We start from the raw sequence: 26,293 nt of genomic DNA, 5'->3' as shown, positions 1-26,293 counted from the left end.
GATAACCAATAGAGAATGAGGCAGCAGAGATCTTTGCAATAGATATAAAGGAGTTGCTGCTAATCCTGGCCTTTCTCCTAATTTCCTGCATCATCCTTTGTCCACTCTATGCTTCTCTGTTTACACATGTAAAAAGAGAGGTGGAGTATAGTCTCCAGCCTCTTCCAGTGTGAGAACTCCTTTTTTTTAAGAATACAGCATCTCATGGACTTCTACCTGATAGTTATATTTTGAATTCCATAATCCTTCTAAATTAATTTTCTTTCTATGACTCACAACACTACGAATATACATTTGAAGACTAGTAATAAATATGTAAGGAGCTCTGGTGACACAATGCCTCAGGCATTTAACTGCTAACCAGAGGGTTGGCAGTTCAAATCCACCAGCCACAGAACAGAAAAAGACTGGGCAATAAATATGTAAGAAGTTCTAGTGGTTCAGTGGTTAAAGCATTTGGCTGCTAACCAATAGGTCAGCCTTTTGAACCCACCAGTCTGCAGGAGAAAGATGAGGTAGTCTGCTTCCGTTGAGATTTATAGCCTTGAGAACTAAAGTGTCACAATGAGTCAGAATCCACTTGAGGACAGGGGTTTTTTTGGAGGGGAGGGGAGAGGACAATTGGTTAATTCACATGTCAACCAAAAACCAGTTCTTATCTAGTCAATTCTGACTCATGGCGACTCTATGTATGTCAGAGTAGAACTGTGCTCCATAGGATTTTCAGTGGCTGATTTTTTAGAAGTACATCTGCAGGTCTTTTTCCAAGGCACATCTAGTGGACTCAGTTACCAACTCAGCATGTTAATCATATGGAACAGCTGCAAACATCCATTATAATCAGGACATGATATGTATGAAGTATGAATCTAGGAAAATTGGAAGTTGTTAAAAATGAAGTGGAACACATAAAAATTGATATCAATTAGTGGGGGGAGCTCTGGTAGCATAGTGGCTAAGACACTTTCCTGCTAACCAGACGGCTGGCGGTTCAAACCCACCAGACACTCCTTGGAAGGAAGGTTGGGCAATCCTACTTCCGTAGTGATAACTGCCTGGGAAACCCAAGGAGGGGTCGCTATGAGTCGGGGCTGACTCGACGGCACATAACAACAACAACAACAGGCATTAGTGAGCTGAAATGGACCAGTATGGGCCATTTTGAATCAGAAAACGATAGATCTACTATGCTAGGAATGACAAACTGAATAAGAATGACATAGTATTCATCATCACAAAGAATGTTTCAAGATCTATCCTGAAGTACAGTGCTGTCAGTGACAGGATAATATCCATACATCTCCAAGGAAGGCCAGTTAATACTACTATTATTCAAATTTATGCACCAACCACCAAAGCCAAAGATGAGGAAATTAAAAATTTTTACTAACTTCTGCAGTCTGCAATTAACCGAACATGCAATAAGGATGTGTTGATTGTCACTGGTGATTAGAATGCAAAAGTTGGAAACAAAGAAGAATCACCAGTAGTTGGAAAATATGGTCTTGGTGATAGAAATAACTCTGGAGATCACATGATAGAATTTTGCAAAACCAATGACATTCATTGCGAATACCTTTTTTCAACAACACAAACAGTGGCTATACATGTGGAGTTCCCCAGATGGAGTACACAAGAATCAGATTGACTACATCTGTGGCAAGAGGAGATGCAAAAGCTCAATATCTTTAGCCAAAACAAGGCCAGGACTTGATTGGGGAACAGACCATCAACTGCTCATATGCAAGGCCAAGTTGAAGCTGAAGACAATTAAAACAAGTGCACAAGAGTAAAAATAAGCCTTTGAATAGATCCCTCCTGAATTTAGAGGCCATCTAAAGAACAGATGTGATGCATTGAACACCAATGACCAAAAACCAGAGGAATTGTGGGATGACATGAAGAACATCACCCATAAAGAAAGCAAAAGCTCATTAAAAAGACAAAAAAGGAAGAAAAGACCAAAATGGATGTCAGAAGGGACTCTGAAACTTGCCCTTGAATGGAGAGTAGCTAAAGCAAATGGAAGAAATGACAAGACAAAAGAGCTGAACAGAAGATTTCAAAGAGCAGCTCGAGAAGACAAAGTCAATTATAATAATGAAATGTGCAAAGACATGGAATTAGAAAACCAAAAGAGAAGAACACACTTGGCGTTTCTCAAGCTGAAAGAACTGAAGAAAAAATTAAGCCTTGAGTTGCAATATTGAAAGATTCTATGGGCAATATATTGAGTGATGCAGGAAACATCAAAAGAAGATAGAAGGAATAAACAGAGCCACTGTATCAAAAAGAATTGGTTGATGTTCATCCATTTCAGAAGATGGCATACAGTCAAGAACCAATGGTATTGAAGGAAGAAGTCAAAGCTGCACTTTAAGAACTGGTGAAAAACAAGGCTCCAGGAATGGACGGAACACTGATTGAGATGTTTCAAGAAATGAATGCCATGCTGTAGGCACTCACTCAGCTATGCCAAGGGATTTGGAAGTCAGCTACCTGGCCAACTGACTGGAAGAGATCCATATCAGTACCCATTCCAAAGAAAGGTGGCCCCACAAAATGTGGAAATTGTCAAATAATATCATTAATATTGCACACAAGTAAAATCTTACTGAAGATAATTCAAAAATGGTTCCAGCAGTATATTGACAGAGAACTTCCAGAAATGCAAGCTGGATTCAGAAGAGGATGTGGAACAAGGGATATCATTGCAGATGTCAGATGGATCTTGGCTGAAAGCAAAGAATACCAGAAAAGTGTTTACTTGTGTTTCATTGACTATGCAAAAGTATTTGATTGTGTGGATCATAACAAATTACAGATAACACTAAGAATGGGAATTCCAGAACACTTAATTGCACTCATAAGGAGGCTGCACATAGACCAGGAGGCTGTCGTTCAAACAGAACAAGGGGACACTGCATGCTTTAAAATCAAGAAAGCAGTGTGTCAGGGTTGCAGCCTTTCACCATACTTATTCAATCTATATGCTGAGCAAATCATCCAAGAAGCTGGACTATATGAAGAAGAACGTGGCATCAGGATTGGAGGAAGACTCATTAACAACCTCTGATACTCAGACGATACAACTTTACTTGCTGAAAGTGAGGATGACTTGAAGCACTTACTGATGAAGACTGAAGACTACAGTTTGCAGTATGGATTACACCTCAATATAAAGAAAACAAAACTCCTCACAATTGGCACAATAAGCAGCATCACAATAAATGGAGAAAGGATTGAAGATTGTTCTACAATCAACACCAGTGGAAGCAGCAGTTAAGACATTAGACGACATCTTGCATTGGGCAAATCTGCTGCAAAACACCTCTTTCAAGTACTGAAGAGCAAAGATATCCTTGAAGACTAAGATGCACCTAACCCAAGCCATGGTATTTCTATCTCTTCATATGCATGTGAGAGCTGGACAATGAATAAGGAAGACCAAAGAAGAGTCTATGGTTTTAAGTTGTGTGTTGACAAAGAATACTGAAAATCCTATGGATTTCTAAAGGAACTAACAAATCTGTCCTGGAAGAAGTACAGCCAAAATGCTCCTTGGAAGCAAGAATGGCCAGACTTCTTCTCACCTACCTTGATCATGTTGTCAGAAGGGACCATTCCCTGGAGAAGGATACTGTGATATTTGGAGCTGTGTGTCAACTTGGCTGGAACACAATTCTGTGTTGTTTGAGCTGTTGTGATGTGGTTGTTCCCATGATGGGGTCAGATGATTATGTTTTGAGGGGCCAATCTGTTGAAAGGGAGTTTCCCTAGGAGTGTGGCCTGCTTCAAGTATATCTGTGGACATCCTGGAAGAGGAGACATTCTTCTGTGGATTGGGATTCTCTTGTGCTGCCTACAACTGTCCATGAGTGAACAATCTACCATTCAGCCTAGAGATCTTGGATTCGTCATTCGTTGGAGTCAACAGCCAGTGTACTGCCTACCAGCCTTGAGTTCCTCAGCCCCTGCAGCTGCAAGAGTCAGGAAAGGCCTCCAGCTTGATGTTTGATCCAGGAACTTTGGACATGCCAGCTTCTATAAGTGTGCGAGCCATTTCCTAAGATAAATTTCTCTATATATACATATATATAAGCTTTACTGGTTTTGTTTCTCTAGAGAACCCAGTCTAACACATTTGGTACCAGGAGTGGTTCTAGAGAGACAAAATCATGAGGAGGGGCTTCCTGAATTGGTTCTCCAATTTGATTAATGGTAAAGAAGAATATGCCTGGACTACAGGAGATTCTTTAGGACGTCTCTTAGTACTATCATGCCCTGTGATTAAAATCAATGGAAAATTACAGCAACCCAATTCTCATATGACTGCTAACGGCCCAGACCCTTCAGAAATGAAGGCTTGAGTCACCCCACCAGGCAAAGAACCACACCAGCTGACTTGCTTGCTGAGGGCAAGGGAAATACAGAATGGGTGGTGGAAGAAGGTACTTCTGAATATCAGCTATGACCAGGTGACCAGCTGCAGAAACAAGGACTGTGATTGTTATATTTCTTCATTGTGTATGTGCATCAAATATTTTTGTTTCCTTCTGTTATGAACTATGAAATGTAAATAAGGTTAAATGCATTTTGGTTGTACATGTGTTAGCGTATCATGTTAGGCACAAATATGACTTTATAATTGTCCTTATTTAGAGATTATATATGGTTAAGAAGATGTGTACAACTGTCAAGTTGACAAGGGGTGGACTGTGATAGTTGGAGCTGTGTGTCAACTTGGCTGGACCACAATTCTGTGTGGTTTGAGCTGTTGTGGTGTGGTTGTTCCCATGATGGGATCAGATAATTATGTTTTGAGTGGCCAATCTGTTGAAAGGGAGTTTCCCTAGAGGAGTGGCCTGCTTCCAATATATAAATATATATCTGTGGACATCCTGGGAGAGAAGACATTCTTCTGTGGATTGAGATTCTGTTGTGCTGCCTACAACTGTCCGTGATTGAACAATCCACCATTCGGCTTGGAGATCTTGGATTCATCATTCATTGGAGTCAACAGCCAGTGTGCTGCCTGCCAGCCTTGAGCTCCTCAGCCCCTGCAGCTGCAAGAGTCGGGAACAGCCTCTAGCTTGATGCTTGATCCAGGAACTTTGGACTTGCCAGCTTCTATAAGTGTGTGAGCCATTTTCCGATAAATTTCTCTATATATACATATATACAAGCTTTACTGGTTTTGTTTCTCTAGAGAACCCAGTCTAACACAGACACCATGCTTAGTAACATGGAGGCTCAAAGGAAAAGTGGAAAGGCTCTCAACAAGATGGACTGACACAATGGCTGCAACAACGGGCTCAGGCACAGCAAGGATTGTGGGGCTGACGCAGGACCAGGCAGTGTTTCGTTCTTTTGTACATAGGGTTCCTATGCATTGGAGACAACTCGATAGCACCTGACAAGTATTTGGTCTACCTGTAATGTACATGCACAAGTGGATTTGAGAACCCCTCTAATAAGATTCCTTTGCCACCCTGGAATTCAGTAATTGGAAATGATGGGTTGGATCTCTAAGATTTCTTTCAGGTATTGCATTCTTTGATTTTTCAATCTTTGTTTCAGTGAAGAATAATGGAATGGCAATAATATACAGTTCCTAACATTTACTGAATAGCTACTAGTAAAAGGATGGTTTTAAAAAAATCTGATCTCCAGAATGTTGCAAAATGTCTCTTTTTTCAGGGTGAAATACAAAGGAGTGAATGACTTAATTCAACATCACGTAACAAATGTACAAATAAAAATTTGTACATAACACATGCACAAATTTTGCACTAGTTGTTGGGTGCCATCAAGTGGGCTCTGACTCATAGTGACCTCATATATAAGAGAATGAAACACTGCCAGGTCCTGTGCCATCCTAACAGTCCTTGCTATGCTTTTGCACATCATTGAAGGCGCTATGTTACTACATCTCATTTAGAGTCTTACCCTTTCTTGCTGACCTGCTACTTTACCAAGCATGATATACTTCTCCAGGGACTGGTCCTTTCTGGCAACATGACCAAAGTGGGTGAGATGAAGTCTGGCCATGCTTGCTTTTAAGGAAGATTCCAGTTGTACTTGTTCTAAGATAGATTTCCCCATTCTTCTGGCAGTCCATGGTATTTTCAATATTCTTTGCCAGTACCATAATTCAAAGGCATCAACCCTTCTTCAGTCTTCCTTATTCATGGTCCAGCTTTCACATATATATGAGGTGCTTGAAAATACCATAGCCTCAGTTAGGTACAACTTGGTCTTCAAAGTGACATCTTTGTTGCTTAACACTTCAAAGAAATCTTTTGCAGCAGATTTGCCCAACACAATACAACATCTGGTTTCTTGACTGCTGCATCCATGGCTGTTGATTGTAGAGCCAAGTAAAATGAAATCCCAGACAACTTTAATCTTTTCCCCATTTATCATAATGTTGCTTATTGGTTCAGTTGTGAGGATATTTGTTTTCTTTATGTTCAGGTGTAATCCATACTGAAGACTGTACTCGTTGATCTTCATCAGTAAATGTCTCAAGTTCTCTTCACTTTCAGTAAGCAAGTTGCATCATCTGCATATCATAGGTTGTTAATGAGTCTTCCTCCAATCTTGATGCCACTTTCTTCTTCATGTAGTCCAGCTTCTCAGATTATTTGCTTAGCATACAGATTGAATAACTATAGTGAAAGGATACACCCTACCTGATTTTAAACCATGCAGTATCCCCTTGTTCTGTCCAAAAGAAAGCTTCTTGGTCTACGTACAAGTTCCTCATGAGCACAATGAAGTGTTCTGGATTCCCATTCCTTGCTATGTTATCCATAATTTGTTATGATCCATACAGTCAAATGTCTTTTTATAGTCAATAAAACACAGGTAAATATCTTTCTGATATTCTTTGCTTTCAGCCAACCACCATCTGACATCAGCAATGATATCCTTTCGACCTCCTCTTCTGAATCCAGCTTGTGTTTCTGGCAGTTCCCTGTCAATATACTGCTGCAATCATTTTTAAATTATCTTCAGCAAAATTTTACTTGTGTGTGATATTAATGATACTGTTCTATAATTTCCACATTCTGTTGGATCACCTTTCTTTGCATTAGGCACAAATAATCTCTTCCAAAGAATTGGCCAAATTTCTGTCTTCCAAATCTCTTGACATAAACAAATAAGGGCCTCCAGTGCTACATCTGTTTGTTGTAACATCTCAAAGGATATTCCATCAATTCTGGTAGCCTTGTTTTTTGCCAGTTCCTTCAGTGCAGCTTGGACTTCTTCCTTCAGTACCATTGGTTCTTGATCATGTGTTAACTCCTAAAATGGTTGAACATCAACCAATTATTTTTGATACAATGACTCTGCATTCTTCTTCCTCCTCCTCCTTTTTCTTCTTCTTCTTCTTCTTTTTAATTGTGATTTGGGTGAAAGTTTAGAGAGCAAATTCATTTTCCATACAGCAGTTCACACACACTCCATCTCATGACATCAACCACAATTTACCCCAATGCAACAGCTCCCCTCCCACTTCCTCCCAATAGTTACCTCTTCCCTGTGTCCATCCCTCCATGCACTCATGCCCCCTGAGCCGTCTCCCTGTGCATAAACAGCCCTTCTTTCTCCCATGATTGTTCTCTTCAAGGAGTGTATCTACCTCGGGTAAGTGTTCAACTCATATGCCTGCCCTTTGTTTGGCTGGAAGCCACAGGTGTGGGCTCAATTCCGGACCTGAAGGGCAGCCAGGAGCCACAGTCTCAGTGGTTCCACCAGGCTCCATCAGACCAGCAAACCTGGTCCCGCCCCCTTTTTTTTCCAAATGATTTTGAGTTCTTTCCACATTGTTCTCCCTCTCTATCCAGCACCTCCTACATAGATCCCCCTTCGAGTGGTTGACAGTGGTAACCGGGTATCATCTAGCTCTTCTGGTCTCATAGTTGTATAGGCTGCAGATCACATGGTGTACCAGTTGCTTGGACTAGTTGTTTCCATGAATCTTTGGTTTTCTTCATTCTTCTTTGTTCTGGACAAACATTGTTGTATCTAGATGGGTGCTTATAAGCTTTTAAGATCCCAGTCACTACTCGCCAAAGTAGGAGATGGGACAATGTTTTGTGTAGTATGTTTTGCCAATTGAGCTTGAGTCCCCTGTGACTATGGTCTTGAGCCCACAGGTTCAATTACTCAGTCCCTCTGGGTAGCTGGCTGCTTTCCATCTTCTTTTCATGCTTCCTGCACCGTTCAATATTTTGCCCATAGAATCCTTAAATATTTTGATTTGAGGCTTGAATTTTTTTTTTTCCTTTCTTTCAACTCAAGAAATGCTGAATGTGTTCTTCACTTTTGGTCTTTGCACATTTCATTACAGTACTTTACTTTGTCTTCTCGAGCCACTCTTTTGAAATCTTCTGTTCAGCTCTTTTATCTCATCATTTCTTCCATTTGCTTTAGCTACTCTACGTTCAGGTTGGGCAATCCTACTTCTGTAGTGATACTGCCTCGGAAACCCAAGGAGGGGTCACTATGAGTCGGGGCTGACTCGACGGCACATAACAACAACAACAACAACTCTACGTTCAAGAGCAAGTTGCTCTACTTAGATTGGCTAAACTCTTGGTTTGTTTAGTTCCAAATGCTATTGTTTTCTAGGGTAGGAGATCTAAGTGAGTTAAGCTCAAGATTAAGAGAGAGGAAATTCATATTCTAATCTTGTCTTTGACAATGACCTTGAACTAGTTGCTACATAAACCAGAGAAAATTGTTTATCTCTGATGGTTTCAGTTTAGATTACTTATTATTAATATCTGAATATGTGAAGCACAATGAACTTTCTGTTGGCCAGCATGGTTGTGGAAAGGAATATTTTTCTCAGTCAAGTTTTCCTGTCAACAGAAGGTTACCATACATATACAGGTTAACAATATACAAGATTACAGTAAAAAAAAAAAAAAAAAGGACCCATAACACTAGTACTAAACTAAACACAGTATAATCATTTATTATTATTTAGAAAGCCCTTTCATACCTTGCTTAACTTCTTTACTCTTAAATATGGCTAAATTGTTGTGACTTTATCACCTAATTAATAATTCCAATTGATAGAAGGCTAAACTCACCAGCTTTCACCATATTTAGCTAACTTAGGTGTGCCAAGGTTTCAGACTGTGAAACGGTGACAGAAAGTCCTTTATACTTTCGAGTGAGAGGTGCATCTGCCCCTTTAAAAAATAAGAATCACCTGTAGTAATATTCTGGTCCAGGAAACTCAGAAAATGCCTGCTCTGCGCATAAATGTTACAGGAGAATGACAATGCAGCAATACGTGATCATCAGAAGACATATAGCCAGGGAGGAAAGAGTGGGGCCCAGTGCAGGTTGACCTCAAATAACTTTTTCCTCATATTTCTTTTACCCCCCACTTGGTACCTCTGTCCACGGGAAGAATTTGAAAGAAGAATTTTAGAAGTGAGACACATGAAAGAATACTTGGTTCCAAGGCCTTTTCCTTCCCCTACTCCCCCCAAACAGGAAACAATCTGTTTAATTCTCTTTTTTGAGGGTCAATGGTGAAATCTGCCGTTGTCTTCACACATCCTTAACTTAGGGGCCTTATTTTGGAATGACATTCAAAGGACTTACTTGTGACTTCCCAGACAGGATAGAAAAATGCTTGCAGTGTGTGTCAGATCATTGTTTAAATTTTTGATTAATCACTTTAGCTTGGTGATTTCTTTTCTTATTCTGTTTTCACTATAGAAACCCAAGAAAAGGGATACGTGTTCCATCAATTTCTTAAGTTAGCATGTCCCTCAGAAATATTCTTTTCTTCTAAAACCTAAAGCTAAAACTTCTATGTATTGGTATAATTTTTACCAACCCCCACCATAAATTTCTCTGTATCTCTCTGCCTTCCCAGGCAATCAGGAAGATCCCCTGATGAGTGAATTTCAAAGATCTTCATTTGAGGACTAGGAATTCAACATTTTGGTTTACTTATTTGAAAACATTTGCAGACAGAACTCTAGAAATTGGTATGGGTTTACTTGACTTTACAGTTGCTAAGATCATAAGAGATCTTCTCTGTAAAACAGATTATGCCAACTGAGACTCCCAAGTGGTTGCCAAGACAACCTTTTCCTTTGCAGCTTGGAGTTAATTGAGTGTTAACCTGAGTGTTCAGAAAAAAATTGGCTAATTTACAGGGGAAAAAAAAAATGGAGCTCAAGATCTGCTAGGGCTGTCACTGAATTACCATTCATCTATGCTGGCTTGTATGCCTTATAAATCCGTTGGAGCACACGTATTTCGGAGAAGGTGTCTATGTTTTGAATGTTGTTGCTAGCCTGCTATTGAGCTGACTCTGACTCATGGCAACATTATGAGAAACAGAATAAAACATCGCCTGGTCCTGTGTCATCGTCACAATCACCAGCATGTTCCAGACCATCGTTTAGACTATTGTGCCAATCTGTCTCACTGAAGGTCTCCCATACCCTCATTGGCCCTCTACTTCACCAAACATGTTTTTCTTTAGCAATTGTTCTCTTTTCATGGCATGGCCAAAGTGAGCAAGCCAGACAATGTTCTATTGAGATCCAAAATGTTTTCATTGGCTAATTTTTAGAAGTAGATCACCAGGCCTTTCTTCCTAGCCTGTCTTAAAGTTCCACTGAAACATACCCATTATGGTTGACTCTGCTGATATTTGAAATACTGGTGGTATAGTTTTCAGCATCACAGTAACACCCAAGCCACCACAGTGCAACAAGCTGACAGACAGGTTGTAGATGTTCTAAATATGGGTCAGAATCAGTCAAAACATTTATGTACAATTTTCCTTCATTGATCTGACATCAGCATAAAGATAATGGGGAAAACCTTTGTAGGAGGGACCAGACACACATCGCAGCTGGATCTGAATTACAACAGACATTAGCCACACTCAACTTGCCCAAACTCTCAGTGCTTTACCCATAGGACACATTAATGTCCACACCTTTTGTTCTAAATTTACTGTACCAAATTTTACCAAAAGAATTCCAGATTTGAAAATAATAAAAAGCAAAGGAGCATAAGTTCCATTGTTAGCCCAGAAGTGACTCACTGCTGCAGAATTTCTTCTGTCTACTGATTAGACCGGATACGTGCTGGGTGGTGTGACAGGAAAGGCTGTTGCTCCCTGTATGTGTGAGTTAATAGTCACAAAAGGTCACAATTTTAACATGTTAAAAACCAAATTTCTCTCTTGGGCATCTGGAGCAATTTTTTCTACACACTCTCCCCAAAACAAAGGGAAAAAGCTACACATTTTTTTTCCCTTTTTAACCTGAGTTTACCCCCAGATGACACAGCTACGTGCTTCCCTGCATGGAGATTGAGATTACCCTGATTTTTATGTTTGGCAGGGCTAGTGGGATATGAGATATCTAACACTTCTGGAAGGATAGTGTCTATGAATCCTTTCTGGCCTGGCCAAACCTAGTGTTCATATTCTGTGGCCATGAAGAAATTGCAGAGTTTCACACACCCCATTTTTGGAAAAAAAAAAAAAAAAAAACTTTTTTCCACATCATGATATGGGGCATAATTATAGTGACCAAATAATTTACCATCTAAACCAAGCCATTGTGAAAGGTAGCCCAATTATTAATTACACTAGGGCGCATGTCTGTTCCAAGCAAACTACAATGCATGATCACTATTAGCAGTGTTAACTAAGCACTTACCAAAAGAGTGAAAAAGAATGCAGCATTTATTTAGTAGTCACTAAATGGTTGTTGAAGTCACTGGGTTTTGCAAATGGTTATGTGCTGAGCTACTAACCAAGCAAAAGACTGCCTGTCCAAACCCACCCTAAGCTTCAGAAGAAAGGTCTGACAATCTCCTTCTGGAAGCTCATAGCCATGAACCTCAAGAGTGCAGTTCTACTCTGACATACATAGGTCACCATGAATTGGTATCAACTCAGCAGTAACTGGTTAGGTTAGGTGAGGTTAAAGGGTAGTCACTATACTAAGCACTTTATGGATTATCTCATTTAAAACTAACAAAACGTGATACCATATTAACCAAACCCACTGCCATTGAGTCAATTCCAATTCATAGCGACCCCCATTGGGTTTCCAAGGAAGTAGATTGCCTCATCTTCCTCCCACAGAGCAGCTGATGGGTTTAAACCACCAACCTTGGGGTTAGCAGCCAAATGCCTTACCCACTATGCCACCAGAGCTCCTTGATAACATATTAGGTTAATACTATTTTCCAGGCCAATGGTTTTCAAACTTTTTGTCAAGTGATGGAAACTTTTTGCAGGCATAATCTTCAATGGAACATTGATATAGACCACCAGCAAAAAGTGGAATTGTCTTTGATAGAGAGATTGCTGCTGTTGAGTCACCTCCAGCCCCTGGTATCCTTATATACATGGAACTAAAGGTTGCCCAATCCTGCACCACCCTCATGATCACCATCATGCTCAAGTGCATCATTGCAGCTATCATGCCAACCATCTTATCAAAAGCTTCCACACCCTTGCTGGCCCTCTACTTAACCAAACATGTATCCTCCTCCAGCAACTGATCCATTCTGATCATGTGACCAACACTAGCCTGTCAGAGAATGTTCTCTTGTGATCCATAAGGTTTCCATTGACTGATTTTTGGAAGTAGATCATCATGCCTTTTTTCCTAGTTTCTCTTAGTCAAGAAACCCCACTGAAACCAGTCCACTCTGTGAGATCACGCTGGTATTTGAAATACTGATGGCATAGCTTCCAGCATCACAGCAACGTGTAAACCACAACAGTACGACCAACTGACAAATACAAGTGGAGAACTGTTAAAGCTAAAATTACTATTTTAGCTTTTATTGTTAAAGCTAAAATTAAGAAAGAGTTCTAACCTCCTCCTCAGCCCTGCCAAGGCAACACAAGCACCACTGTAGGGCTTCTGAGAATTCTGGGAATAACCTTGGGCCTAGCCAAGGCATCTCATACACGGCCACCACACATGTCTCAGTGGAGTTTTATGTCTTGTTATGATGCTGGACAGGTTTCAGTGGAGCTTCCAGACCAAGAACTGGGAAGAAAAGCCCAGCAATATCCTTTTGAAAATCAACTAATGAAAACCCTATGAATCACAACAGTCTGATCTGTAATCCGTCATAGGGATGGTATAGGACTGGGAAACATTTTGTTTGGTTGTGCATGGATGGGGTCACCAGGAGTCAGGGGCCAAATCAATGGCAGCTAACAACAACAACAGAAGTCAGCAGAGTATTCTATATATCAATATATGCAATGGGAAGTTTATTAAACATTTTCAAAGATGATTGTGAAGAGTCATCCCTGAACTTGAACCAGCCTCCAGTAAATGCATCTGGAATGCCCTTTGCCTTCTTTTAGCTCAGCATTTATCTGTTTTCACATGACGTGAAAATAGCATTGTCTAGGTAACCTACTTGACAAATATTTACCTAAAAAAAAAAAAAACCTCACTGTCGTGGAGTCAGTTCCAACTCACAGTGACCGCTCCTTGGGTTTCTGAGGCAGTATCTCTATGCAAGTACATTACCCAGTCTTCCTTTCGAGGAGGGGCTGGTGGGTTTGAACCACCAGCCTTCTGATTAACAGTCAAATGCCTTAAGCACTATGCCACCAGAGCTCCCATTCCATGGAAGCAGCAGTCAGGAAATCAGACAACGTATTGCACTGGGCAGATCTGCTGTAAAAGACCTCTTTAAAGTGTTAAGGAATAAAAATATCACTTGGAAGACTAAGGTGCATCTAACCCAAGGCATGGTATTTTCAATTGCCCCATATGCATATGAAACCTACACAGTGAATAAAGGACACCAAAGAAGAGTTGATGCTTTTGAATTTTAGTGTTATTGAAGTATATTGAAAATACCATGGACTGCCAGAAGAATGAACAAATCTGTCTTGGAGGAAGTGCAGTTGGGATGCTCCTTAGACGATAGAATGGCCAGACTTCTTCTCATATACTTTGGTCATATTGTCAAAAGGGACCATTGTCTGGAATGCTTGGTAAAGTAGAAGGTCAGCGAAAAAGAGGAAGACCCTCAACAAGATGGATTGACAGTGGGCTCAAGCACAGCAAATACCGTGCGGGTAGTGCAGGACCAGGTGGTGTTTCGCTCTGTTGTTCATAGGGTCACTAGGAGTTGGAGCTGACTTGACAACCCCTAACCACAACAGACCACATCTAGAGTAGACACAACACTCTACACGCATTTTTGATAAAATTGCCTGTAGAAGAGGGGACTATCGGTGAATGACAGGGAAACAAGGCTGTGGAGAATACTGAGTGAGCACAGGATGTTTAGTCTAGAGAAGAAAAGATTACGGGACTTTGATGGTTGTTTTCCAGCATTTAGAGAGCTATTATGTGACTGTGAGAGAAGCTGTAAGACTTTTTTGGGTTATTTCAGTTGGGCCATCAGAGTGAAAGTTAGAAATAGGCAGATTCATTTTGATATATTTGAAAGTTTTCTGCCAGCCTCGGGAAAGGCTGCCTCTAAAGTACTTTGCCCACATGACTGTTCAAGCAGAAATTAGCTGCATGTAGATTGCTTCCTTCTCAAAAGGCTTCATCTTGTTGGAATTTGGGATGAACGGTCTCTGAAGGTCCCTCTAAGGCCAATTCTTTAATTTTTATTTTCCAAATTAAATGGGAAGTAACATAATTTTTCACATATTTCCTTAAGCCTCAGACCCACAAGAATTTTGCTAGCCCACAACTAATGAGTTCCTTTCCCCATCCTCCCCACCTTCATTGGGTAAAACAGTCTTGGCTTAGTTAACAGAATGTCATAGTAAATATACTCCAAACGTTAAAATCCACAGCTTACCCACTTGGGGTAAAATGATTATTAAAACCTAGACAATGTCTCAACTCACCAGTTTGACACGTAAATACCAGTGCTGACCAGAACATACACAGGAAGGGGAAAGTCTTGCCCCAAAGTAAGGTAAGTAGAAAAAGGAGGTTTACAGATAGAACCCAAGAGATGAGATGCATAGATGGTTCTACATGCCGCTTGCAGCTCAAGCAGGGGACGTAATGGTTCCTGAGCTGTCAAATGTCACAGGAAGGGAGGCACCACTCAACTCCCTTGGAGCTGCCCTAATATTTACTGTGGCGGTGTCTCCCAAGCTTCATGGTCAAGGTCAGCATCTTCCGGACACCTGCTATGTTTGTAGGTGTGCCCACATGTCATCATCCAGCTAAGAGGAAGGTTACCACATCCCCAGCTGGCCCTATCTGCTGTCAACTTATGAACAAGGAACACTGGCTAAAAAGTTGCCTTTACTACAACACAGGTAATTTTAGGGAAACAAACTGATGAACTATTTCTGTCAGTAAGTTACCATCACTGAAAATTATATTTACCTCTTTATTTCTTGCCAAATACATCATTTTGGCATCATTTCCACCTGTTTGAAAAATGACAGTTTCATTTTTGAGGGGTGAAGCCTTGCTTTAATATCTTGTAAGTTCATGTTTATAGAGGTTGACCAGTAAACACAGATATAAGCCCAGCCTTAGCTATTACCATTAACTAGAAATCATGTCACAGTAAGGCAGTACTTTTAAAGTTCAAGTGCTTAAATGGTCTGAAAATAATTATTTTGAATGATACTAACAGCCACTAGGAAGAAGTGACTAAAACACAGTTTCAAAATTAGCTTTATGATTGCAGAGCTATGGAGATTATACAGTACTTCAAGTAGTTACTAGCAGTGGCATTGTTAATCATTGGGCAGGAAAAATAAATAAAATCTCTACTATGGTTTGGTAGCTTTGCTAAGCCCCCAAAAATATAATTATAAAGGAGAAAAATGTGACATAGCTATTTTTATATATATATATATATAAAATTTTAAGGAGAAGCATCATTATTTCTCAGGAAGGTACCTTGTCTTCTACTTATCCAATGGCAAAGGGGATGCTGAGTAACTAGGGATGGTAATGGTGATAGCAAAGGGAAAAAAACAAGAGCCAATTCCCTTTTCCCAACTCATTAAAGGGCCCACCCACTATTCTGTTAAGATACCCAGCACACCACACCCAAGGCTAAAGTTGTTTCCATATGTTGTTGTTGTTGTTGTTTGCCGTCGAGTTGGCCCTGACTCATAGCGACCCCTCCTTGGGTTTCCGAGGCAGTATCACTACGGAAGTAGATTGCCCCATATATTCAAATGAACTGTTCCAGGGTAGACTTTCTTTTTACTTGTAGAAAGAGCAACATTTCATAGTTGACTTTTCTTTAATTCACCTGCTTCAATTAATTTTAATCAAAATACATAAACCATTTTAATATAAGCTGAATGACAAGGCAGTTGAGAAGTAATACAAACACTCTCGTTACATAGAATTCATTTAACACTCACAACAAACAACCCTATAAAGTAGTTCCTGTCATTATTCCACTGTCACAGAGGAGGCAACTGAGGAGAACAGGATTATAAGGAAGGCACTTGACTGCTAACCAGAAGGCTGGCGGTTCAAACCCACCAGCCACTCCTCGGAAGGAAGATGGGGCAATCTACTTCCATAGTGATATGACCTGGGAAACCCAAGGAGGGGTCATTATGAGTTGGGTCCAACTCAATGGCACATAACAACAACAGCCCAAGGCTACACAGCTAAGAACTGGCAGAGGAAGGATTCGAAAGCAGATAGCCTGGCTGCAAAGTCTAAGCACTTAACCGTTCGACTATACTGCCTTTCCAGTAATAGTTGGTATGTAGGTAAAACTAAACAAGTGTCTAGTATGTACCTGGCACTGTGTTAAGCCCTGTATACACATTAATATGTTAATGTTTCCAGTTGGGTCATTTGGGCACAAATAAGAGGGATAACAAAAGAGCCAATAGGTCAACCATTCTGTGTGTCTTTGGTAAACTCTCTAACTTGGAGGTGGTCTTTGTGTCACTTGAGATCACAGAATTTTAGCAAAAAGAAGTTACTTTTTCTCTCTTGCTTGCAGAGGTGGAATGGTCCAAACCAGTGAGCAGTATGAATTTGTGCATCATGCTCTGTGCCTGTATGAGAGCAGACTTTCAGCAGAAACTGTCCAGTGATACACTGAAGATTTACGTGACCATCAATCTCTTAGGGTGATTAATCAAATTACCCACCTGTGGCTTCTCAAAGGAGTTTTCTGCAATGTAAGGAAAGGGAAGCACCGGAGCCAACCTGTGGCATGGATTGTGGAAGACTTGGCAACATAGTAAGAATTGCCAACACCTTGTGTATATGAATGCATTTGTAAGCATCCCCCAAATTTCTTTGAAGGTCCTGTACTGACGGAGGTATGATAAATTTCTCACACATCCTAAGGTGGAGTTTGTTTTGTCTATATTGACTATCTGCCACACAGAATGTATGTATGTAACACTCAGTGCTACATGTCGTCCGATGACGACTTAAGAGCTGCTGAAGAAATTATTATTGTGTTCAGATGCTTTGTTTGTAAAATCTGTCTTGTGACTGGACTGTCAGCTGTTAAACTTCCTGTTTTAAGTGCTATTACCTTTCTCAGTTACCAGAATCTTGCTGCTAAAGTTGCAAGTGATTGATAATGGATTTTTAACAAATAAGTCCTTGTTTTTGAAAAAACAAAAGCAGTAACTATTTTATATGGAAATGTGTCTTGATGATATTACTTAGTACATGTGTATTTATAGTACTTCCTATTGATCAATTACAGAGCACAATGATTGTCATTAGGTATGTATGTATTTACTCTCTATTTATTATTGGGCGTAGGGGTGGCTTCCGCTCCAGAGCTCTATCCAGTGTATTTCTACATCGGGAATTGTTTAACTTTAAAAGCGAAAAACAAATTTGTAGCAACTATGAACTATCAAGAATTTTAAACATGTGTCCATCTTTTGCTAAGAGGGAAATTTTGAACATACTGTCTGCCTGGAATCTCTCTTCCAATGAAAGGCAGATGCCTTTGGGGATGATACATCCTGCGCCATTTCCAGGGATTCTCAAAAGGACACTGCCAGGTATACCCTTAAATTTCTGAAAGGTTTTAATCCTCAAGAGGCAAATGAAGTTAAAATAACTACACCCAGCAAGCACTAGGTATTGGACTCTCGTATCAATTTTTAATGCAGCAATGTTGACTTTGTTTCATACTGCCAATAAACTACTCTTAATATGAAATATTGAGTCAAGTATATACTTTTTCCCCCTCCTGTTTAAAGAACAACAGTTATCTTTTGAGGAAGCCTGGAGTAGATAATGTGATGGGTTTAATTTCAGTCTTTACATCTCCCCAGTGGAGATGACTATCTCAAAATGTAATATTGTCATCACTCAGGAGATAATGAGCTAGAAGTACCATCATTATGTGGTTTGCCTCGATAGGCACCCAGCGTATCATTATACAAACAGTACATGTTTACAGCTTTATATCACTTGTTATAGACCTTCATAAATTACACGGCTTATGTTTATTCAGCAGAATCACATCACCTGAAGAGATGTAATGTTGCAGGAACATTCAATTATCTAAGATTATAATTCCCTTTTTCCCTCTTGAGGTTAAAAGTAGTCATATGCCAAAGGGGATGGTGGATGAAGACTTAAAAGTTTTATTCTGCTTCTGGAGACTGGAAATTTTTCTAAATTGAAAAAAAGAGAGAGAGAGAGAGAGGTAATCATAATCCCTTCTTTCTAAGGAAATAGACAAAAGGACATTGGTGTAAAACTCCCCCAAACAATTCAATAGGAGGAAGTGCTCGTCACTGACTTTTCCCCCCCACCATGAAGGCACGTTTCCTTCCTAGTCTCTGCTTCTCTTATCTGGGAGAATTTTTTTTTTCCCCCAAGCGAAGCATGAACAGTTGTTAAGTGGAAAATGGAGGCTGAATTTTACATGGCGGTTCTTACCTGCTTGCTCCTCGGGAACTCAGGTGAGTGTGCCTGCCTCATTTTCCTGAGGGATTTCTCCCCCATCCAGCCCAGGAGTCTCTGCCCTTTGGAAAGTGTCTGGAATGAGGTGGAAATGGATCCAGGTCTCCATGGCAGTTTAGCTAACTACGATGAGGAAGGGGACTGTGAAGAGCCAGCTGTGCCCACAATGTTGAGATTTCTCTCCAAAATGATAATAATAAATGGCCTCTTCATATCTTCTAAACACCTGGGGCAGCTCCTGAAATGGCATTTTTACAGCAAAGAGTAAAGCACTCTGAGGAGACATTTTTATTATTATATAATAGTCTGTGCCATTCTCCATGCTGAAGAGTATTTTTTTTCCAGTCAGGTTATTTGTTTTGTTTTGTTTTGTCATGAAGAAAATACAAGAAATGTGATTGAAGTTGATGAGGGAACATGGTGTGTTTTATTTGGAATTTGTGATTTGGAAGGGCTGAATATTTTCATGGAAGATCTGGATAATTTAACTAAAAAAGCACATTGAAAATGGTTGCTCAGCCTGAGTATCTCACTTTTTAATACTGATGTTTAGCAATTAGGTGTTTAATTCCTTCCATGGAGAAATGCTGATTTTCAAAATATATTTGAATGTGTACTTGCGGGAAAAAACCATAAAGACATTATCACAAAATAGAGGAATGCTTCTCTCAAGGACTGTAAGAAATTTAGTTTGTGATAATCAATATTTCATTGGTTTCTATGAGCTAAGAGAATGCATTTGGAAGGGGTGGAGAAAGAAAATCTCTTGGTTTTGTTTTAGTTGTATTCAAACTACCCAATTGTATACAATTACTGTAATTGGCACCTGAAGATTCAAAGTGGGGTGTTTTGGGGGAAGGAAGTGAGATTGAAAGAGTGAAATGGTTAAAAAGGGAACTAGGTTTTTCAGGACTTCAAGATATTTAATTAACTGAGCTAAAATGTCACACCATATTCTTTGGACAGTTTTGTTTTGTTCCCGAGCTTCCTTTCATTATTTCAATGGGGGTGTGGTTTCTTCTCAAATCATGTGAAAGTAAAAGAAAGGGAGCTATGTGTGACAGTTTGACATTTTATATTGTCAGCCTTGGGGTTTTAAATCATATGTGATGAGTCTGGGAGTATACAATGATAGCAAAGGCTAAGTGAATCTGGTATTTTCACTTAGACAATTTGTGGGTGGGTTTTTGTTTTCTAATGAGCCTTATAATTTCCTATGCAGTACTTTATGAGCTTTTCATCTTCCAGAAGGGTTTCAGATTGTCCATGTCCAGAAACAACAGTGCCTTTTCAAAAATAAGATAGTGGTCATGGGCTTGTGCAATGGGACCAGCCAAAACCAGCAGTGGATGTGGACCGAGAATGAAAAGCTCCTGCACGTTAAATCCACCCTGTGCCTGGGCATCTCCAATTCCTCTCGTGGCCCTTCCCGTGCAGCCATCTTCACCCCTTGCTCCCAGGCAACCCGATGGACCTGTTATGAAAAGGGAGGGTTCCTTGAGGTGGAGAATGCTTCTCTCTTTCTCAAGAAACAAGGCTTCAGGGTAATGGTCAAGAAGGGCAGGAAATACCTCCATAGCTGGATGAAAATAGATGTCAACGAGGAGGGAAAGTTGGTCAATGAAAGCCTCTGCTTGAAAAAAGGTGAGCTATTCCTTCCAGGATCAATTTTGAATGCCTTTCTTTGTCTTTTTTTTTTTTTTTTTTCCACATTCAAGGGAATTCTACATGCCCCAAAACATTTCCTATAGAAGATTCATAACCTAAAGGGAATAGATGTTATGGTGCCCAACGACTTAGAAAACTTCATTACCCACATTAAAATAAGCCCAAATTTTCTCTGTTTTTCTCTTTATATTCTATCACTTCATTTCTTGTTCCTTTTATTAATTCAACAAATGTTTACTGAGCTTCTACTTTGTGCCAGACACTATGGTAGCCACCTTGGGTTACATGCTATTAGATAAAGGAATACAAATCTAGGTATATACATAGCATACATGTATAATGACTGAAGTCCATCAGCTGGCTCATGTATGTCAGTGATCAGGAAATTATTAGATTTAGCTGACATGGACACTGCTAGTTGAGATCTGATTATGACCCAGTCTTCCTTCCAAGGAGTGGCTGGTGGGTTTGAACCGCTAGCCTTCTGGTTAGCAGTCAAATGCCTTAGGCAGTATGCCAACAGAGCTCCCAAAGAATTATTAGAGCACCAAAATGGCATTTAATAAGATTGGGTAGATATATTAGGCTTTTGAAAATCTCTTGTTCTCATATTTAGGAATAGATACCTTTTGGTGGTAACATATTTTTGAAATGAAAAGAACCAACATGAAAAGTGTTTTAGTTTGTTGTCCATTGATGAATGTAGCCTAGATGCTGGACAAGTGTAAAAACTTGTGTCCATGTACACACATTCCTGGTGCAGCAATTCCTGAGCCAGGAATTTTTGTTTGTAGAATACGTATGAAGCTGACTCTTCTCTTTCACTTAATCATATTATTGCTCACTTATTTCTCTGAGGTTTGCTTTGGGAAATCACGAAAGATAAAACTTACATAATCACAATATATGAGGATCAAATAGACCTTACAAATTATTGGAGAAATTATCTGGATATGAAGACTCTGATTATGATTGAAGTTTATCAAAGTTAAGTGTTTTGTCCCAGGGAATTTAATGGTAGAGGCATGATTAGAACTCAAGTTTCTTGACTCCCTGTCAAGTGCATCTTCCATTACAAATCCTGGATCACTTACCTTTACCTGACTGGCTGCATAAGAGTCACCTGGGTAGATGGAAGGAGGGTTTATTAAAAACACAAATTTCTTGGATTGTATCACACTCCTTCCTCTTCTACTACCATCTCCAAGAGGTTTAGGAAATCTGGACTGGACATAATAATGTTTTTTTTAAAAAAAAAAAAGCTCCCCAGATAATTATGATCCATAACTCCATTTGGGATCAGCATCCAATATACCGCTATATTAAATTTTTTTCTCAAGGCTTTTTTTTTCTTTTTTCTTTTTGGAAGCTTGTATGAGTCTTCCCACCATGCTGATCTTTGGACAATTTTCTCTCACTCATTCATTTCATAAATTATACAAGTATTTAATTAGATGTCACTTGAATGCAGTAGCTTCTTCTACAATAGAATTTGAGAGTTATAGTCTCATATCACTTCTGACTATGATAATAAGATAAAAATATTAAATCAATCAGAACATTCAAATTTATTAGTGAGCAAACACATACAGCATCAATTTGACAATTCCTTTCCTGTGGTTCAACTAGACCCATCCAAAACAACATAGAAACATTGTAAATATTCCAGTTGTAGGTTTATTAAGAAATGAAATCCCCTGTCAACTCGGGACCATAATCTCAGGGAACACCAAGCTCAATTGGCACAACATAGTACATAAAAATCTTGTTCCACAACCTGCTTTGGTGAGTGGAGACTGCGGTCTTAAAAGCTTTCGAGTGGACATCTATGATGCAGCTATTGGTCTCTTCTGGTCTGCAGCAAAGAAGAGTGAAGAAAATCAAAGGCATCTGGAAACAATTAGTCTGAGGATATGATGGACCCCGAGACCAGAACTAGATGGTGCCTGGCTACCAATGCCAACCACTCAGAAAGGGATAAATACTGGAAATCCTAGATAGAGGGGGAGGAAAAATGTGGAAAAAAATTCAAAAACACAAAAATGACCAGAATTACTGGTTGGATAGAGTCTAGTGGAACCCCCAAAACTATGGCCCCAGGTTACCCTTCGGGCCTAGAATTAGACTCACTCCCATGGACTGGCTCTCAGCCTAACAGTAGAAAGACCTACATGTAGAACACCTACCCCAGGGTGATGCACCCACCTACTCTAGGGAGATGCACCCCTTAGATCAGTCAACCATGAGACACCAGAGGGGCAGCATTCACATAGAGGGAAAGCTGGACAGACAAAAGTGCATAGTTAAGTTGGGCGCAGGGAGGGGCTGGGTAGTCACAGGGACAGGACAGGAGGAGAGTTTTTATGGTTGGGGATGGTAATCAGGGCATAAAATCAAATGTACATGAACTATTGAATGTAAAACAAATTTTGCTCTGTAAATTTGCATCCAAAGCACAATAAAATTTAAAAAGAAAGAAAGAAATGAGATCCCCCACAAATTTCAATCAACCTTTATTTAGGATAAGAATCTTTAATTGGACTGTGAAAAAGTAGAAATGGGTTTAGTGGAGAGTTACTCAAGCAGAAGTTTATTCATGGAGAAGCTTTCCCCTTTATACTCATGTAAACCTATCCTATGAGGGCCCAGGTTTTCAAAGAAAGATCATACTATTGATCTTTTGCACTTAACCACTGACCAAGCCATATCCAAAGCATCCCAATAATCTGTGTTGAGAAAAATGGACTTCGAAAAAAGGCAAAAAGTTAAAATGTGGTCAATTATGGTACAAATAATCTTATATTTGAATGAATAGGCAAAACACATACTTTCACTTTAACGTAATTATAACCTAACAAACAAATCTTTTCTGTTCCATTTTAAACTTAAGAAGACAGTTGGCTTTAAGTCGACTCTGACGCACAGTGACCCCATCTGTGTCAAAGTAGAACTTTGCTCCACAGTGTTTTCCATGGATGACTCGTCAGAAGTAGATTGCCAGGCCTTTCTTCTGAGGTGATTCTGGATGGACTTGTACTGCCCACCTATTGATTTGAAATACAGAATATTAGAACCATAGCTTGCTAGTTTGTGAGCAAAGGCATTGTGAAAACTGAGTTGCATTCATATGTTCAAATGAATGATTTCAAATGCCCATATTTAAAGCATTGAAAACTAAATCCTATAATCTATAGCAGCATAAATATGTATGTTCATCCACAGGATGTAATTATTTATTTATTTATTATTAAGTTCTTCAGTAAAAGAAAGTCTACGTAGGAAAGTCAAAATCTGGACCATATGTTTCATATTTGCTTCATAGAGAAACATTCATAATTTCATTCAAGCATCCATGTAATATTTATGTAATGCCTACTGTGTGCTATACCTTGTGTTAGTAGTAAAATTCCCTAGGCCAGTGAATTTGAACCAGGTCTTCCAACCTATTCATTCTGGTTTGACCCCCTGCTGAGAATTTGCCTTTCCATTTCAGATATGCTGAATCAGAATCTTCATTTTAACCAGATCTTCAGGTGATTCTTATAGATACCCTTAAACTTGTGGATCTTGTTAAAGTGTAGATTCTGGTTCAATATAGTTGTAGTGGAAATGCAAATTCTCAGCAGGGAGTCCAACCGAAATCAACCTATTGGAAGCCCTGGTCTCAATGCAACTTGTACATCAGAATCACCTGGGGAGATTTTAAATGCTACTGATGCCCAGGGGTCATCATCAAGGTCAATTAAATCAAGTCTTGCATTTTTTTAAATGCTTTCCAGGTGACTCTAATGTGCAGTCAAGAGTGAGAAAGAATCACTAATTATGTCTTGCTCCTTGGGGTTATCAGAGAGACAGAGAAATATATAGATCCTTACAACAGAGTATAAATAGAAAAAAGTATCTCTTTCTCATATATCCTTATCAGATGTCACATTAAGCAATGCTGCTTTTAAAATATTTCTTTAAAGGGTAATTTTTAAATTGAAAATTTTTTTTAACAAACTGTTGTGTGCTTTATCATTAACTGATTTATTTTGATTTTGTCATAATTTAGCTGTAGCCCCTGGGTGGTACAAATGTTTAACACATTCAGCTGTTAACCAAAAGCTTGGAAGTTCGAGTCCACCCCCAGACATCTGGGAAGAAAGCCTTGGCGACCTACTTCTGAAAAATCAGCCACTGAAAACTGTGGAGTACAATTCCATTCCGGCAAGGCAAATATGGTGTCACCATGAGTCAGAATTGCCTGAAGGCAAACAGTTTTTTAACTGGTTTTCACTTGCACTATGTTACCTTTCAAGGCTGGTGGTTCAAACCCACCAGCCACTCCTCGGAAGGAAGGTTGGGCAATCCTACTTCCGTAGTGATACTGCCTTGGAAAACCAAGGAGGGGTCGCTATGAGTCGGGGCTGACTCGACGGCACATAACAACAACAACAACAACGTGTTACCTTTCTTCTTCTTTACTGGTTAGGCTGCTAGCAAAAAGGTTTGCAATTCGAACACGCCAACCTCACTGAGGGATGAGAGATGAGGCAGTTCACTTCAGTATAGATTTTATAGCCTTGGAAACATTGTGGAACTGTTCTACTCTGTCCTAAAGGTTAGCTATGAGTTGGAATTTACGCAATGGCAATGGGTTTTTTTGTTTTGTTTTGTTTTTCTCCTTTACTTGGAGACCCTCTATAAAAAGGTGAGTTGAGTGGACTTCCAAAGGAAATTCAAATTCAATTCAAAAGTTCATGTTATGTTTTCTGAGAGGAGGACTTACACTTGAGTCAATTTTCCTCAAATAATTACAATGACTGGAGGGATTTTCATAAAGACAAGACTTGAGATTGGCCTATTGTTTAAATTTCTATGTAATCTATACTTCTTTAAAACAACCATTTAATGGCACCAATAGAATAAATTGCTTATCTATATAGAATAAAATACTATAAATACACATTTAATACAGATCTGGTACCATAGTGCCTAAGGCATTTGATTGCTAACCAGAAGGCTGGTGGTTCAAAACCACCAGCCACTCCTCAGAAGGCAGATTGGGGCAATTTACTTCCATAGTGATACTGCCTCGGAAACCCAAGGAGGGGTCGCTATGAGTCAGATCTGACTCCACTGTGGTGAGTTTGGGTTTTTTTTCTTCTTATTATTATTTAGTCACATTTACATATAAAATGTACTGCTTTTGATTTTTTTTATTTTAAATAAGGAATTACTTGGTAAAAATCCACTGTCAATCACTTGCAACATTAGCAGCAAAATTCTGGTCATTCAGAAAGTTAATAGCACTTAGAACAGAAATGGAAGCTCTGGTAGTGTAGTGCCTAAGGCACTTGACTGCTATCCAGAGGCTGGCAGTTCAAACCCACCAGCCACTCCTCAGAAGGAAGGTTGGGCAAAATACTTCTGTAGTGATACTGCCTCAGAAACCCAAGGAGGGGTCGCTATGAGTCGGGTCTGACTTGATGGCACATTAACAACAACAGAACAGAAATAGTTTAACAGCTGACAATCATTCACAAGACCTAGTTAATTAGTAAGAACCTAATTATATTGAATAGGTGGATTTTTTTCCAAGCAAGAACATCTGTTCGTTTGTTGTTGTTGTTAGGTGCCGTCTAGTCATCTCCGACTCATAGTGACCTATGTACAACAGAAAGAAATACTGCCCAGTC

General features: G+C 39.6%; 2 protein-coding genes across 2 annotated transcripts in view; both read left to right on the top strand.

Moving 5' to 3' along the window:
- The window catches only part of PTPRR (protein tyrosine phosphatase receptor type R), a 355,260-nt gene extending 338,125 nt beyond the window's left edge, over positions 1-17,135 (top strand). Inside the window, 2 exon segments of the mRNA XM_042782488.1 lie at positions 17,002-17,074; positions 17,076-17,135. Of these exon segments, the coding sequence (XP_042638422.1) occupies positions 17,002-17,074; positions 17,076-17,135 (133 nt within the window).
- A 1,753-nt stretch (positions 17,136-18,888) lies between these two features.
- The window catches only part of LOC103206951 (receptor-type tyrosine-protein phosphatase beta-like), a gene marked incomplete at its 3' end in the record, with an annotated part of 72,807 nt that continues 65,402 nt past the window's right edge, over positions 18,889-26,293 (top strand). Inside the window, exons 1-2 of the mRNA XM_007952468.2 lie at positions 18,889-18,943; positions 20,193-20,588. Coding sequence (XP_007950659.1) covers positions 18,889-18,943; positions 20,193-20,588 — 451 coding nt within the window. The remainder of the gene's footprint in view (positions 18,944-20,192; positions 20,589-26,293) is intronic.

This window comes from Orycteropus afer, unplaced genomic scaffold, assembly GCF_000298275.1.
Source record: "Orycteropus afer afer isolate SDZICR_OR568_19922 unplaced genomic scaffold, OryAfe1.0 scaffold00339, whole genome shotgun sequence".
NCBI classification, from domain to species: domain Eukaryota; kingdom Metazoa; phylum Chordata; class Mammalia; order Tubulidentata; family Orycteropodidae; genus Orycteropus; species Orycteropus afer.
Note: the sequence above shows the minus strand (reverse complement) of the source record. Positions and strands in the feature narration are given on the sequence as shown.